The sequence below is a fragment of the Frankliniella occidentalis genome, unplaced genomic scaffold (genome assembly GCF_000697945.3).
Source record: "Frankliniella occidentalis isolate FOCC.00 unplaced genomic scaffold, Focc_3.1 Scaffold294, whole genome shotgun sequence".
Taxonomy (NCBI): Eukaryota; Metazoa; Arthropoda; class Insecta; order Thysanoptera; family Thripidae; genus Frankliniella; species Frankliniella occidentalis.
Window position 1 is genome coordinate 148,293 of NW_026267420.1, and position 15,670 is coordinate 163,962.

General features: G+C 58.5%; 1 protein-coding gene across 1 annotated transcript; it reads right to left on the reverse strand.

Annotated features, from left to right (window-relative positions):
• Positions 1-3,164: 3,164 nt before the first annotated feature.
• On the reverse strand, positions 3,165-15,621 carry LOC113218376 (putative mediator of RNA polymerase II transcription subunit 26). Its single transcript, XM_026438703.2, has 7 exons — positions 15,453-15,621; positions 6,356-6,457; positions 5,637-5,843; positions 5,281-5,540; positions 5,014-5,203; positions 4,554-4,880; positions 3,165-4,453 (listed from the first exon to the last, which is right to left on the reverse strand). Exons 1-7 carry the CDS (start codon positions 15,468-15,470, stop codon positions 4,169-4,171), a joined length of 1,389 nt encoding a protein of 462 aa, XP_026294488.1. The 5' UTR covers positions 15,471-15,621; the 3' UTR covers positions 3,165-4,168.
• Between the last annotated feature and the right edge of the window lie 49 nt (positions 15,622-15,670).

Here is a 15,670-nt window from a genome sequence, read left to right on the forward strand (position 1 = left end):
TCCTGCAGCAAACGTGTTTCGTTTTAGCGACCAACTCTTGGCTCTGGCAACTTAATCTTGGTCCTGACAACGAATTATTAGTTACCTCAACAATTTTTTGATCGATTGTCACGAAATTAACTAATATTTAGTTCTGACGACCAATTCATTTTTTTCCGTGTTCAGGCCTCGCTCCCCCACCCTGCCCTGTCCCGGGCCACACATGTATGAGCCGGATAGGACACACCATGCGCTGTGTGTGTAACCGCAGCAAGTGGGAAAAAAATGTAATGCAATTCCTCTCGCCCCCCCCCCCACCCCCTCAACCGTTTCTGCGCGGGTGCCGTGCGCGCTGGATAAATCCGTTAAGTCACGACGGATAGGAAGTAGTTTCCGAGTGATTTTGGGCCGGCGCCCGCGTGTGCACGGTTGGGAAACAAACCAAAATAACACTGTGTGGGCGCCGTTCCGTTCGAGGAGTTACACGCGGTGCCGGCAGCAACGCTATCGTCCTCCCCTCTTTTCTCCTTATCGTTGCACGCGAGTGAAGCAACAACCGTGCATTTGGCGCTCTTCCAGGCAAAAATCGATTATGTCGATCAGTTTGAGTCCCCTCGGGCCGCGGGCTGTCGCGTCGCGGCGCTGTGCTAAGTGATTGCTGCCGCTAGGCTGTTAAGCGAGTCCAGTTCCGCGAATATCTCACGAGCAGGGCAACGGACGCATGCGCGCATGTCCCGTCCCGCGGAAAACTTGACCTAGATCCGTTTCCACCCGGTTCTTTCCGCTTGTTTTCTATTCTATTTTAAGCGCGAGCGAAGAGCCAGTATGTAGCTGTAGAGGAACGATCACACAACTCATCGTTGTGGGTGGGCTCCTCAAACCATAGCACAACACACAAACACACACACACACTATGAAAAGAAATGTGTTACGTTTGATATGACGTTTGATTGTTTTCCCTCACTCACGATCGCGTAATAACACATAACTAGAACACGGTTTTTTCCCCTCTCTCTCTTGATCTTTCCGTCCGTCCGGCGGGCTGAGAGCGGCTGAGCGGGCTGAGCGGGCGGGACCGTAAGCAGTGGTGCCGCTTGACGTGCGATTGATATTGAGATACGGAGGGCCACGCGCGGTATCTGCGCGGCCGTCGGCGGCGGCGTCGCCGTCGGGACCGTCGGCACTCACTCGGGGGGCGTTCGGCGAACCGATCCGATATATCCCCCGCCGTGCCGCGTCTTTTCTGGCAAGCGGCGAACCGCGTCGTCGCCACGCCCCACTCGCGCATGTGTGTGTGTGTGCGTGTGTGTGTGCGTGTGTGTGAGTGTGCGCGAGGGTGGTTGCCCAATCCATGTGTTTGTGTGAGGGTGACTTTCGATTCGAGCGGCACCTGCCTTACTCAACATCACCCGCCGGTGGGCTGGGGCTGGCCCGCAAACGCCCCCACACACACCACACGTATTGTCCAGCCAGACGGCCCCGCCCCGCCCCCCGCCCCGTCCCGCCCGCCACGCCCAGCACGCGCGGGTCCGAAATGTCCGCCCGCCTTCGCCTGTCCTGTCCCACCCCGCTCTCGTTCAAGGGAAGCGAGCGCAAGCGGGCGACCGTTAAAAACGGCACCTCGGGGGTCCCATCAATTTTCTGCGCGCCAGACCCCGTGTTGCAAAAATCGACCTCCCCGACGACCGCCCGGCCCCGCCCCAGCCACTCTAGCGCTGACGTCTTGCGTTGATTGTCGGACCCAAGAGTACGGAGGGAACGACGGTCGGAGATGGCCAACGGATAGGTAAAGAAACGGTGCGACGGGTTGCCGACCTCCATGCCATACGAGTCAGGAGCGTCGTGAGACCGAACCGAAGACGCCCGTTGGTTAGGGTCGTCGTCGTTGTCAACAGCCGCCGTCAGCCGCACTCCATTGTTCGAGGACGTCACCCCTCTTCCTCCTGACGTCACGGCGCAGCAGCGTGCGTTACCGGGCGCCGTGCGTGCTGCAGGATGGGCGCGAGCACGCGCGTGAGTGTGTTCCGTTCCGTGTTTGGACCCCTCCCGGGTGTCTGCCGGCAGCTCGTCATGCTCGTCACAACGGCTCGCTGGGGCGCGGTGAGGCGAGGAGGAGGAGCCTCTTCTTTTGCTTTCTATTGTGTTTTTCCTCGGATTAGGTGGGAGTCTCCGTAACACCCGCGAGGGCCGTTCTTGGTCGGTCATGAGAGGCGTCTGATACAAGGGGTGAGCGCCCGACCGATTCAGCGAGTTCCGCAAGCCGAGCCGACTCTAACCTAGAACTGCCTGGAACTGGGCGTCGTCGTCGCCCTGCTCGACATGACTGGAGAGAACGGCGGCGGAGGCGGAGCTAGGAAAGACCGGGAAAGACGCTGCTGCGTTTGCTCACTCAACAACGACTAAACGATCGTCTCCATCTTCCGGTCAGTCTTCCGCTCCCCACTTCCGGGCAGGTAGTGTCGCATCCGCCGCCTAAACTGTTGACTCGTTTTTCCCCACTGTGACTCGACTCCAGTATTCACCATTCCATTTCAACGGCCTGGTAGGTACAGCTCCTTCCCCTTGCTCATCCGCCGCCCAGCCGCACGAGATGTACGATGGGTTGCCCTCTTCACCGGCGCAGGCATGCGGGTAGAGGACTGCATTATCATGTCGCACGTTTTTCGTCTCGTATTAGTCACGAGTGTCTCGATTACAACGCCGTGTTGGTTTTAGACATCATCACTGCTAACCTCACGACATGTAAAAAACATAATAATATCGATGGTCGTAAAGTAGGTAAGTATGGTGTCAAGTTGGGAGAAAAACGTTTCCCAGTGAACAGCATGTTAGTGTTGTCCTTTGAAGGTACCCGTACCACTTTTATACAATGCATCTTTCTTTTTTGACTTGACCCTTTGCTCTACTGTAGAACCTAAGTCATGTGTTCAAAGTTCAAAACTGATGCTAGTCTACTAATATTTTGGATGAAACGTAGGATTTATATATTTTGTCACTCTGCCTTATGCTCCGCTAGGTTAGGCAGCCAGGCTGCACGCATGAGTGCAGTACTTGTACACGCAGTGCACGCACGCGCGCTGGCTTCACGCCGTGTCTCACGAGCCTGGTTGACGTCCGTGAGTATAGGGCGTGCGTTTGAGTCTCTGAGGTGTGAGGGGGTTGAATTTCGGCCAAACTTGCAAAGCTTGTTTTGTCCTTTTTTATTTATAAACAATTTCGAATTACAAACGAGCTTACTTAAAAACAGGTTTATTTGTACATGTACCTAAAGATAGCTAGGTTCGTACATGGTACGTACGCCAAACTATCATGATAAAAATCTAAACCTAGTTTGTCTTTCTAAACGAGAAAGTGGACAAATTATCCAATAAATGCCACTTTGTTACGTACTGCGCCAGTTGGCGGCTCCTTACCTAGAAACAATAGAAACCTCTTAAATCGCTTTGGAGGATTAAAGACATGAAAATACTGGTTGGAGAAGACTTTTTGAGGGTTTAAATCACTTGAAGCGCTCCCTTGCTCCAACTGATGGATCTTACACTTCCGCGCCCATCAATTGCCAATAGAGCTACTTGCTACTGAGGCATAAAACACGAAACCTTTCAAGAGATATGTTGCAAAGGATCTTGGGTAACTTTATGGGTGCTCAGGCTACGAGCTGCCCATTACTAGTCTCATAAGAATAATTACACTGAAACGATTTCTCAGTAGGACATAGATGTTCCACGCCCTTTACACAAAACTAATGTAATAAAGATTTAATTTTTTCTAGTCTCTCGCTCTGAAGTGATAACCGAAGGGTTGCTGCATTTACTGCGCTAAATGTCATGAAGAATCGTCTGCGTATGCTCCGAGGGAAAGGAGAGAAGGGGGGAGAAACTTCACTTTTTACCGGGCCGATTTCCGCGCCGTTCTGTGGCGCCTGCGATCTTCGCCGGCGACTCCCCTCCTAGACGACCGCGCAGCGGCGGTGGAGAGACGTCGCTCCCGGACACCGTGTCGAGGCGAGCACCTCGTCGAGCACCTCGCATTGAGACGACGTCAGGGTCCTCCCCTCCCCTCCCACCCCATGATCAGTAGTTCCGCGCCTGAAGGCGCATCAAGTCCTCACAACAACGACCACGACAACGTCTTTATATTCCAGGACGATGCACCCCCGCCTCGCCGGGCGGGTTCACTGGCAGCGCCTTCAGTTCGCCGGAGTGGCCTTGTCCGCCTTGGGGGCGTCCTTGGCGTCGCTGCTGCGCGACGCTCTGAACGCGTCCACGGACACGCTCTCCAGCTCCGGGTTGACCTGCTCCTGGGGCCGGGGCGCGGGCAACCCTCTGAGCCCGGCCTGCACCAGGCGGTTGGCGGTCTGCTTCTCGGACTCGTCGCGAAGACCCTGCAGGATGGCGGACTCCTTGGAGTTGACGAACACGGACAGGTTGGGCTGCGGCTGCGTGGACTGCACGATACCGGCGGGGCTAACAGCCTGCGAAAAAAAACACAAAGTGCGAAAACAGAGGTCGGTAAATTTAGAAAAAGGGTTAACTGGTGGTCAAAGAAACCCCTTTCCAGGGCTGGTTCCGAACCTGGGGAGGCCGCCTGTTGCCGAGCTCGGATTCGGGGTCTTCAGGCTGGTAGAAGAGGGTGTCGGGGGTAGCAACGGCGGACGGGAAGTCAAGGATGGTGACAATGGGTGCGCCGGGCTTGTTGGAGCCGTCAGCCTGGACGGCCTGGGGCGGGCCGAAGGGTTGCTGCTGTTGCTGCTGGATGTTCTGTTGCTGCGTGCCTACGTTCTGAACCGGGGGCAGGGGAGGGCGCTGAGTAGGCGTCTGCTGGGGCTGCTGCTGCTGGATCGGGTACTGTTGGGCAGGGTACTGTTGGGAGGGGTACTGCTGGGCGGGCAACTGTTGAATCTGAAAGTTTAAGTAAAATTCACAAAATTAACCCAACAACATTAACTTCATACGTCGAAACTTAAGTAGATCAAAAACCTTTTAAACTCTCTTTCTATTTTTATTATTTTGTCGAGAAATCTGCAATGCTTGCCTGGTACTGGGGTCTGGGCTGGAAGTGCACCTGGAACTGCTGCTGGGGCTGGCGCTGGGGCAGGAGGAGCTGGTGCTGCTGCTCTCCGAGACCGTATCCCAGGTAGTCGGAGGGGAGGGCAGGCTGGGGCTGGTACAGAGGGGCGTCCGCGTAGAAGTTGGACTCGTAGTAGTTGTTGAACACTGGTTGCCTGGGCAGAAGGAGAAACCGTTAGTTTGGGCTGGACGAAGGGAGCGGGATGCGTCCTTATGGCGAGTGCAGACTAACCTCTGGTGCTGCAGGGCGGCGTTGAAGGGGTCGAGCGGCACGGCGTACAGGACCTTGATGGCGATGGGCAGGGCGGGCGAGAGGACGGTGCCGGCAGGGACCGGGGCCAGGACGGTGCGGATGGCCAGCGGCGCGGCGCCGCCGTCCACGCCGTGGACCACGATGAAGGAGTCGGGGAAGGGGATCGTGCTCTGCAGCGACGAGATGTACACGGGCTGGCGCAGCTCGACGCGCACGGCGCGGAGCGCCTGCACATCACCCTGCGGACGGAGGAGGAGAGCGAGGGCGTCGGTGAGTGGCGGGGAGGTTCAGGTGGGGCCCGATGGGTTGCCTATACCCCGGCGGCGCGCACTCACCTGCGGCAGGGCCGGGCCCGCCACGCTGGCGTACGGCAGCTGCGAGTTGAGGGCCGCGACGCGCACCTGGGCCTGGCCGTCGCGCACCACCTGGACCGAGTCCTGGGCGACGACCACCATGGGCATCTCGCTAAGGGCGCCCGGGGAGCCGCACGCGCGCTCGGCCAACAGCAACACGGGGCTGGGCAGCGACTGGCACTGCTGGGGCTGCAACAGAGGGGAGCGCGGGCAAGCGCCGTCTGGTTAGACCGAAGGGTACTTTACTCAAACAAAACAGAAAAAAAAAATCAGAAAAAAATCGATATAAATCAGAGAAAATCCGAGGAAGAAAATTTTGGGGGAAATCGAGGGGTAGTCCATGAAAAATCAAGAAAAGCAACAGAAAAATGGTTGGAAGCTTGAATTTAAATTGAATTACCACATTGTTTAGACCGGTGAAACGTGCGCACCTCGGTATCTGCCCGCGTTTGCGAAAGTTAAAAAGGGCGAGGGGGAGAAGAAGTTGGTGGAGGAGGGAGTGGGGCGAGGAGGACGGCGTCGAAGGGCGACAGGTTTGGCACACACAAACAAACACCTGAGAAGACATATAAAGAAAGGGGGGAGGGGGAAGTCGGTTGCGGGTTGCAGCGGGAGGAGTGGTGGGTCGTTCATTTGCCCTCATTTGTTGTTCTCCAGCCGCTCTTCGCTCTCTGCGCCAGGGGGGCGGCTTTACCACTTACCTGCGTGTTCCTGCCGACGGGCTTGGCCACATAGTAGGGCTGCGTGTTGAACAGGGTGTAGGCCGAGGCCTGCAGCGCGAGCAGCGCCGTGAGGGCTGCCACCTGGAAGCAAGCAGGACGACATGTGGGTCAGCCTATTGTGCGGAAGATGATTTATGACGTCTGCGGGCTGATCGCCTGGGTCTCTTTCTTTCAAGAGAGCCCGCCTCGCCCCGCCCCGCCCCGTCGCACAAGGGCATTGCACGCCGGCGCGGTGTCGCCGATTCACACAATACTGCTAAATATGGTCCGCATGAGCCGGGCGCGTCCTCAGGCGGTCTCGCTTTTATGGGATGAACCCCGCGCGCGCCGGCGGCGACGACGGACTCCTTGAGATGCCACCGCCGCCCCTCACCGGCTCGGAAGGAAGGATGAGTGCATTGTAATGATAATCACACGGCAACCGGAGGAAAAAAGGACGGCGGCGGCGCTCGTATCGAAATATATGGCGAAAGGAAAATCGATACGCCCCCTCCCCGCCTTCCGGCCGCTCCCCCTCCAGGGGATGTGGTGGTCTGATCTCCGCCTCGCTTCCTTAATCAGAGCCTCCCGTCGAACACCCCGGTCGTTAATGGGAAGGACGACCTGAGCCGGGCCGCGCCGGGGCCGGGCGGGGTGAAGGTTCAGTGGATGTCGGGTGAGGTTGGCAGGGGGCGAAGGGGAAGGGGGCGACTTTAATGCCCGGCAGGAAACCGACAAAAGCGCCCTCTATGAAGCAGGTGGCGGTGCGGTGGCCGGGAGTAGTCGCTCCTCTTTGTTTTTGCCGTCGCCGCGCAAGGGGCCGCGCAGGGCCGCGCCTGTCGCCGAAGGACGGCGTCGACGGGGCAGTAATCGCTCCGGAATGATATAACGACGTCTCGTTAACCGCAAATCGATTCCCCGACGCATCAAGCCCTCCTGTCCGGACTGGACTCTGCCGTCGTCGCCGCCGCGCACGGCGTGTCCGGCCCGCGTGTTCATCAAGGTAATCATTCGCTAAACATGTGCACATCGGCGCAGCGGAGCCAGAGGCAAGCAACAGCGGCGGCGGCGAAAAGCGAAACTATACAACAACGACCACGACGAGTTTTGCCGGCGCATGTCACATCGCGAAAGCCGTCCAAAACTGTATTTCCCGACTTTGTCTCGTCCGCGATTGGGTGAACCGCTAGTCGGTCATTGTTTGCAAATCTGGCGTCCCGCGGTGACGACGCCGCGGCACGCCGGGCCACGCCGCCGCCACACGCTGCCCCGCGGGCCCCGCGAGTCCAGGCCGCGTGAGCTTTCTTTCGCCTCTCCTTCCCTCCCACTTCTTTCTCTCTCTCTCCGTCTCTCTCCATACTTGCCGCGCTGCCACACGTTAGGACGAACGGCGATGTTGTTCGTCAGAAGGAGGGGACCTGGGAGGCAGCGCCAGGTTCGTCCGTGTGGTGAGATGGATTCCAAGGACGTTTAAACCGTCAAGGCCGTACTTGGCAGACGCAGCAGCAGCGGCCGCCGCTCGCGGGGTAGGCAGCCTCTTCATATCGAACGCGTTCTTTGAACGTTTGCGTTTAGACGATCCTATGGGTCTTCAAAAAGTCGCCCCAAATTTAACTAGGCCCGGGGATGCAGACATACGACGGTAAGCATACTACTCGCCGTGCTGGCGTGTCCTGGTCCTAATGGCAGCTCATGCCCATCGCCACGCCTTCGCATTGGTACGCATTAGTGTGACAGCTGGGAATTAGTCGTTAATTCATCTGTTCATCCGAACGCGTGGGCCTCCATTAAGCGAGCATAGATTAGGCGGTGTTAATTATTACTGAAGATAGCCCGTGACACAGCAACAGCGAGTCGTGCGGGAGGGGGAGGGGATACTCGCGCCGTACCGCCTAATAATTTCTGATGGAACGTTTTCGACGTTTTCCCGCCCGTTTCCGCATTGGAAAAATCGATCAAGACCCACGTGAACGCGGTAAAAAATAAGAAGACAGGCGGCGCGCTCTTGCTATCCCTTCTACCGAAACACAGACACACTGAACCGTCCCTCCCCTCCCCCCGTCCTATAGAAGGTTAGCCACTCTGTGCAAACAAAACAAACGTGTGTGTGAGCAAAATTAAAATTTTTATAAAAAGAAAAAAAGTAGAGATGAGAGATGGCGAACAGAGAGTGAGAGGAAAAAATATTGAAGCTATCGCGTGGCGCTACAAGCCGCTGCGGCGCGTAAGAGGCATCTGTCAAGCATGTTCGCGTTTCGCTCCCCCGCGCTCGTCTCTGCGAGTATGAAATTACCTTTGCGATGCATGTAAAAAAGCGAAGTTGCTCGACACCCGGCAATTACAAAGTAAACGCAGAGAGATAGAGAGGCATCCCGCACGGCGAACGGCGAGCCACCGAGATGTCTTGATCCGCGAAGTCGAGACAAAAGAAGAGGTGGTGCGGCGGGGCGGGGCGGGGCCGTGCACGGCTGCAGCGACTGCAGGTGCGCGGCCCTGGTCACCTGTCGCTCATATTCGCACTGGCCCGGATTATACGCGGCGCGGATGGTGTGTTTTCAGGCGCCATAATTACTGCACGTCGCCTGCCTGCTCCTTTTATTTTCTCGTTTTATTTTTATTAATCATGAAAGAAATTACTCGAGCGTAGATTGATCTCGAGTTATGCGCCGCGCCCGGTGCAAGCTTGCGCGCGAGCTCCCGGGGGGGCTGGTGGCGGGTTTTTGAATGAAAGCGGTCCGAGCTGCATCTCGCCCTTTTAGCCCCCTCCCCCCTTCCTCCCCCTGCTCCGCTGTCTGTGTATCGACTGACAGATCTAATGCATGCGGGCCAGACCTGGGTCATGAGTAGCAGCAGCAACCTGCGCGCTTTCATTTCGCCAAAGTTATTATTAATCATAACGGCCGCGATTGCAACGACGCGTCGGTGCGTTTATTATCGATGTTTATTGTCGATATGATGTAATTGGGCGGGCAGCCCCTGGTCAGGTGACGCTGCCGACACTTTGGGTGGCACCCCGGCCCGGGCCGGCGGGGCATACCGGCGGCGGGTCGCCCTGGATCTGGGGCAAGGTGGCCTCCTCCCCCGACGGGACAGGACGGGGACAGGGACAGGGCGGGCGAGGGTCGGACCCGCTCAACCTGCTGTAAGGACCAGACGGCATTTTTTTCGGCGGCGGCGGTGGAAAATCGCGCAAAGCAGCCCAGGTATATATAAATCAGATGACCGAGGGGTGTTTACATCTTGGAAGGCCTGCAGGCCAGCCTGCTGATGCAGCACGGCGATATGTGTGAGGCAACTCCCGTAAAATATGGAGAAAGCCGGAAAAAGTCGATACAAAGTGCTCTGGGTCAACTCGGTGTTTTTCTTTGTTTCAACCTGGAAGGCGTAACTTTGTTTCAGGAGCGGAGGAGTGTGGGCAGGTGGAGCTGCTTGGCCCCCGCACCTCGCCTTCTGCTCCATATATTCAAAACGACGAGATAAGGGATCGTCCGGAAAGTACGTCCGTTTTTGTCTCAGATTTATTTCGGCAAATTACGGGAGCTTTGGCGCCTGCGAGACTCAGGGTAGGCCACCCAGCAGTACACGCATGCACTGCAGACAATATGTTGCCTACCCACAAGGCGCTACAAGAGCTGCTTCCACGGACTGAACTTGTCACAGTTTCTTAACGGCAAACGACGGGCGGACTGTCGTGGTCTTCCAGACTGCACGTCCGTTTTCTTCTCAGATTCATTCGGCAAATTACGGGGGCTTCGGCGCCTGCAAGACTCGGGGTAGGCCGCCCCGCCGTACGCGCATGCTCTGCAAGGCAAGATGTTGCCTACCCATCAGGCGCTACGAGAGCTGCTTGCTGAGGCTGAAGCTGGACCAAGGCGAATAACAACGGACGACGTACTTTCTGGATGATCCCCTGAGCAAGGAGAGCAGCAGGCAAGACGCTGGTTTCGCGGCGGACCACCCGGGCCAAACGGTCCGGAGCAGGGCGGCGCGGCAGCAGCGGCAGCCCCGGGCGGGTGCTGCTCGCCTCCCCGCGCCGGCGGGCCCACGCACCGCGCACCACTTTTGGCTACATTTTTATCTCTCTGCGGGAATTGGCTGTGGCGGCGCGAGGTCCCCATCTCCCTGCTGGCCGCTGCTGAATGTGAAAGAGTGTGCGTGTATGTGTGCGTGTGTGTGTGTTTGCGTGAGTGTGTGTTGTGTTCTAGGAGGAGTTGATTTAGTGTCTCTCCGTCCGCCTTAGTCGGTGTGATAAGAGCGATGGGCGCACGCGGACACTCACACACACACTAACACACACACACTTCCTCCACCCACAGCCCGGAGGCCAGTGCCCTGCTGCTGAGCTGCCCGCTCCGCCGGCGCTCCGTTGCGCCCACGGAGGCCCTCCTCACCCTGGGCAGCCTGGAGCCTGAGCTGCTGATCTCGGAGGGGAATTATCTCTGGCTCATAAGCATATTCGTTCCGACGTTCCGTACGTCTGGCCACCGCCCCGCCCCGCCACCTGCTGGGAGAGAGGGGAGAGCGACTCGCCTTCCCTCTCTCTCTCCTCTCCGGACGTTGACAACATACCTCTTTCGGCCCACACGACGCCGCCGCCGGATACGCGAGAACCGGAGTAAAGTGCGTAAATGGAGAATGATCCATCTCAAACATGAAGACAGATAAATTTATTTTTCGCCCGACGAATAATGCTTTGGTGAGCGTTATATTTCAAAACTGGGTTTGAGTTATTTGAATGAGAGTTTCGCGCTCGGGGTGGTCGTCGTGGTGGCGGGGCCGAAGAGCGACCCCGCGTGCGTGCGGCGAGGTCCGCAGGCAGATAAAGAAGGCAACGAGAGAGTTGGAGCGCTGTCATGAGAATCGTGGCCGTAAATAAATACACACGAAGGGACTGGAGGGGGGGGGGTTGCAATCGAAGCCCGTGTTACACTACGATGAGGTGGAACAACTGGATCGCGCCAGGTCGCCTCGGACCGGCCGAGCGCCGCGCCGCGCCGGCCGGCGCTGCCAGAGCAGGAGGCGGTGAGGGTCTAGGTTAGGGTCTGGGTCTAGGCCCCCGCGGCCGCACCGCGCCGCCCCTCGGCCACGGAGCCGGCCGGCCGGCCGGTCAGGAGATCAGCGACAAACCGGTTCTGTCCTTCTTCTGCTCAATACCGGGCCGGGCTGTGCGCGCCGCTGTGCCCGTGGAGTGCCGCGCCGGCCCCCCACGCCTCGCCACGCCCCGCCACGCCCCGCCACGCCCCGCCACGCGGGGAGGGGTACCCCCGCGCGCACGTCCATTTCACAAATAAGTTCCCGCGAGCGCGACCTGATTGTGAGTTATCGACCGGCGCGTTATTAATAATTTGTGCTGAGGCTGCCGCCGCCGCCGCCGCCGGCAGCCTGCACCCCTGTTGTTCCAACAAACAGTTTGTCTGCGACTCACGACCCCATCCCGCTGACGCACGGCCGCCGCTGCCGCAGACTGGTTCAGCCCCGTCGGCCCGCGAGCCGCTCTCCGCCTCCTCCGGACCCGCGTACTCGGGTGGCGGCCTCATCCTCTCTGCTGGAGACTCCAGCGGGCGGAGCGGACCTCCAGCAGTCGCGTCGCTCTTCGGCCCCCATACCGTTGTTTTTAAAGGGCTGCTATATCCACTCTCGAGATTTAGCAAAAGGAATGGGGCGGGGTGAAGAAAAAATGAAAGAAAAGAAAGGAGAGAAAAAAGCAAATATAATTTTGCGGGCCGGCGGGTCTGCAGAGCAGCAGGACCAGGACGCCCAGCACGCCACGCTGAGACAGAATGTGTTCTCCTGAAACCTGTTCTTCTTCTGATCTCCTCTTTGGCAGAGGGAAGGGCGGGGCGGTGGCGATGGCGGGACGGTCCGGGGCTCAGGTCCCGCAGTGGGTGGGAGGGGGTAGGCAACGGAGGTAATGTGTCGTGTGTCACCGCGTTAAGTAATAGGTTGCTCTGTTTACACGGCCGCAGTGACACGGGACGGAGGGATTGGGTTCGGAGGGTCACACACATCACACAAGACACACACTCGCGCACTCACGCGCACACACACTCACTCGTTTTATGGCTGCGAATGGGAATCGGGCACCGTTACCCTCTCTCGTCATATAAACTGTGCCGCTTTATGGCCGAGTACTCGAACAGGGTTGGGCAGCTGCTGGCTGCTCAAAAGGATATGCCCGGAAGTGATCCTGTGCATTTGCGAAAATTTGAATAAGTTTAAAAAAAAATGTTGATACTGCCAAGTTTAAAACATAGAGAATGTATACTATATTAGTCAAACCAAACATGGCAACAAATGCCACAACAAGTAAGTGATAATTGTTTGATATCCTCAGTGAAGAGCGTGATGCAATATCTGGGTTTGGTCAGTCATTTCTGAGTGAAGGCAAGAGAGGGAGGGAGGGTGCCTGCATTATGTCAACCAGTTTGTCGCTCGGTCAGCAATTACCTCCGTCGTAAAATTTGGTTTACAGTGCATTCCTCGAAGAAAAGGTGGTTTATTTTCAAGAACCCCCGCGCGAACCTGTCCGGCCGGGACCAGTACACGAGCTATTTCGCTTAAATACAAAGAGAGTCAATGACCTTTCCCGGCGAGTGTGCTTCATTCGAGTAGCGGATACGTCGTAAGGTGTCCTGGTTTACGTCGGCCCGAGAGGAATCTGCGAAACTGGTTCAATGTCAACGAAATTAAAAGCACCCGGATGGCGGCTGAGGAATGTTTTTTTGTCAGCGCGACAAAACAAAATATAATTTTAAGTTTGTTCTCCCTGGCGATGCTTTTTCAATGTCTAAACGATATCGTCCCCTCCAGCCCGCCCAGAGAAGCCCTGCAAGATGTCCTCTCGGGTTTACTGACATGATCCAGGGGTGAACGCCTCGGGTCGTCGCCTCTTTGCAACAAATTAACGTAATAAGGGACACGGGCGCCTCATTACCCGTCGGCTCAACACGCTGCAGGCCGGCGCACGACCAGAATACGGTCAGCACACGGCCAGCACACCGCCAGCACGGCCAACAGCACACGACTAGCACATGGCCGGTGCACGGTCAACACACGGTCAACACACGGTCAGCACACGTTCAGCTCACGGCCAGGGCCAGCACACGGCCAGCACACGACCAACACACGGCCTGCTCACGGCCAGCACATGGTCGGCACACGGTCAGCATGCGGTCAGCACACGCCCTGCGCACGCCCCCACACGCACGGCCAGCATACGGCCAGCGCACGGCAGGCAATACACGTTCAGCACGACACGGTCGGCGTCCGAGCTCTCGCAGTGCCGCCAAACAGGGCCGCCAGTGCTGCCAACATCCCGAAAACGGCGCGCCCCGTTTCGAGACATCGAAAACAACGCCGTGCTGACGTTTGGCCGTCTGTGCTAGCGGGGCGGCTATGCACGGGGATCCTGTCCCATCCCATCCAATCCGCGCTGGAAGGCCGAACGGCAGCGCGGGGCACTGGCAGTTGAGGCTCCCGCGAGACTTGTGTCAATTATTATTTGAACTGTCTGACAACCGACAAGTTTCGTGCACAGCAAGTGGGAACGTGAGAATGATGAGTCTTGAAGCTTCCAGCTCTTTTCCCCCGCCCTTTTCTCTATCTCTCTCTCTCCCTCTTTCTAGCGGCGCTGACGTCCACTGGAACCACCATAACTCATGAAGGCTGGACGCGACGACTCACTCCGCACCTCTGACGCCGTCAAATCTATCAAGATGGGCGTCTCGTAAATGACACGTTGCCCGACGACCGTGCGCCTGTTGTCTCGGCTCATTTGCTACCGCTTAGTGCAGGAGACAGTAGAAGAGAAATAACTTTTGCCCAAATTGTAGGTTTGATTATGATTAGCTCTGGATTAACTCAACTTGCTTCTGGATCCGGGATCACTGACACTGTGGTCTTGTGCGCCGGGTCATCTTCCCCCTCCCCCCCCTCCCCCCCGGTCTCATCACGTTTACATGGTATTGTCGGGGTACTCGAGAGAGAACACTCCCCGATGCTACCGCCCGAATAACGAGGAAATGAGGCTGTAGCCAATCCAGGCACGCCGGGCGCCGTCAGAGTGGCGGGCCCTTTTTGCAGTAAATCCTTCATGTGGCGGCCTCCGGGACGGGCGGTCATGGTTCGCGCGTGAAACCAAAGCAGTTTAGCATACAATGGCGGGCCCCGCCCCGCCACTCTCCGCCACGCCCCCAGTGCATCGCTCGCCCTGGAGTTTCAGTGTCAATGTCTTGACCGGCTTGTTACGTCAGACCGAAGCGCTTAGCCGGTCGGGCAGGCGGTTCGCGGCGGTGGGGCGGGGCGGGGCGGGACGCGGTGTGGCGCCCCGGGCGACGGCCGCCACTCTCACGAGAGCGACGCCCGGGCCGGCGTCGCCGCGGCCCGACGCGCCAGGACAGGCCGGCTCCCGCCCACTTGCCTGCCGGACTAAGTGAAACGATTTTAGCACGTGTTATTATCTCCCGGCCTGCCTGCCATGGACGCGGCCGCGCGGCTCGGCGCGTGCTCCCCGAGGAGGCCGCGTCGTGCAGCACGCCGGCGTCCCGCGGAGGTCCTGGATTTGCATCGCCGCACGCGAGTGTCCTCCGCTATGTCCTCAGCCGGCCGGTGGTGCCCCCCGGGGGTGCACCGTATGCCTAATGAGTTCGACAGTGACCTCGAGGCACGAGCTCCAGGACACCGACTGGACACGACCACGGACACCCGGCACCCGGCAGGGGGGCCGCCCTGGAAATGAGTCAGGCTCGGGGGGAGGTTGGCGGCGGTGAGGGTCACCGGGCCGCCGTGCGACCCAGACCGCGGCACGAGTGTGGGATGCCGTGCCAAAACGGTTTTCGCGATGTGTGCAGCGCGGCGCAGTGCGGGGCCGGGCGCCGTATAGCGCTGCCACATTACATGTCCAAGTCTGTCACCAGGTCTGGGCGCGTTCCAAGCAGTCCACCCAACCGGACCTGCCCCGCCGCGCCGCCGCGCCCGTCCCGTCCGCGGGCCACTGGCCTGCCCCGGTCCTGCCCTCTGCCGCGTGTCACCTCACCTCCTGCTCGCGACACCTCGGCGTCGGCGTCCCGCCCCGCCTGTGCTCGTCCCGCGCACTCACCTGAGCGAAGGTCTTCATATCGTGGCCGGTGGTGTCTGCCGTCGAGGAGCTCGCGGAGCTGCCGGATGGGCTCGGCTGATAGGGTCGGGTCGGGCCGCGGATGACAAGTGAGACGGTGCGACCGGTGCCGGGGGGATCCGCGAGATCACTAGCACCACACGCCGGGCCGGCCGCACCGCCAGGGCACTGCCGGGCCGGGCCGCCCCCTCCGCCCCCCC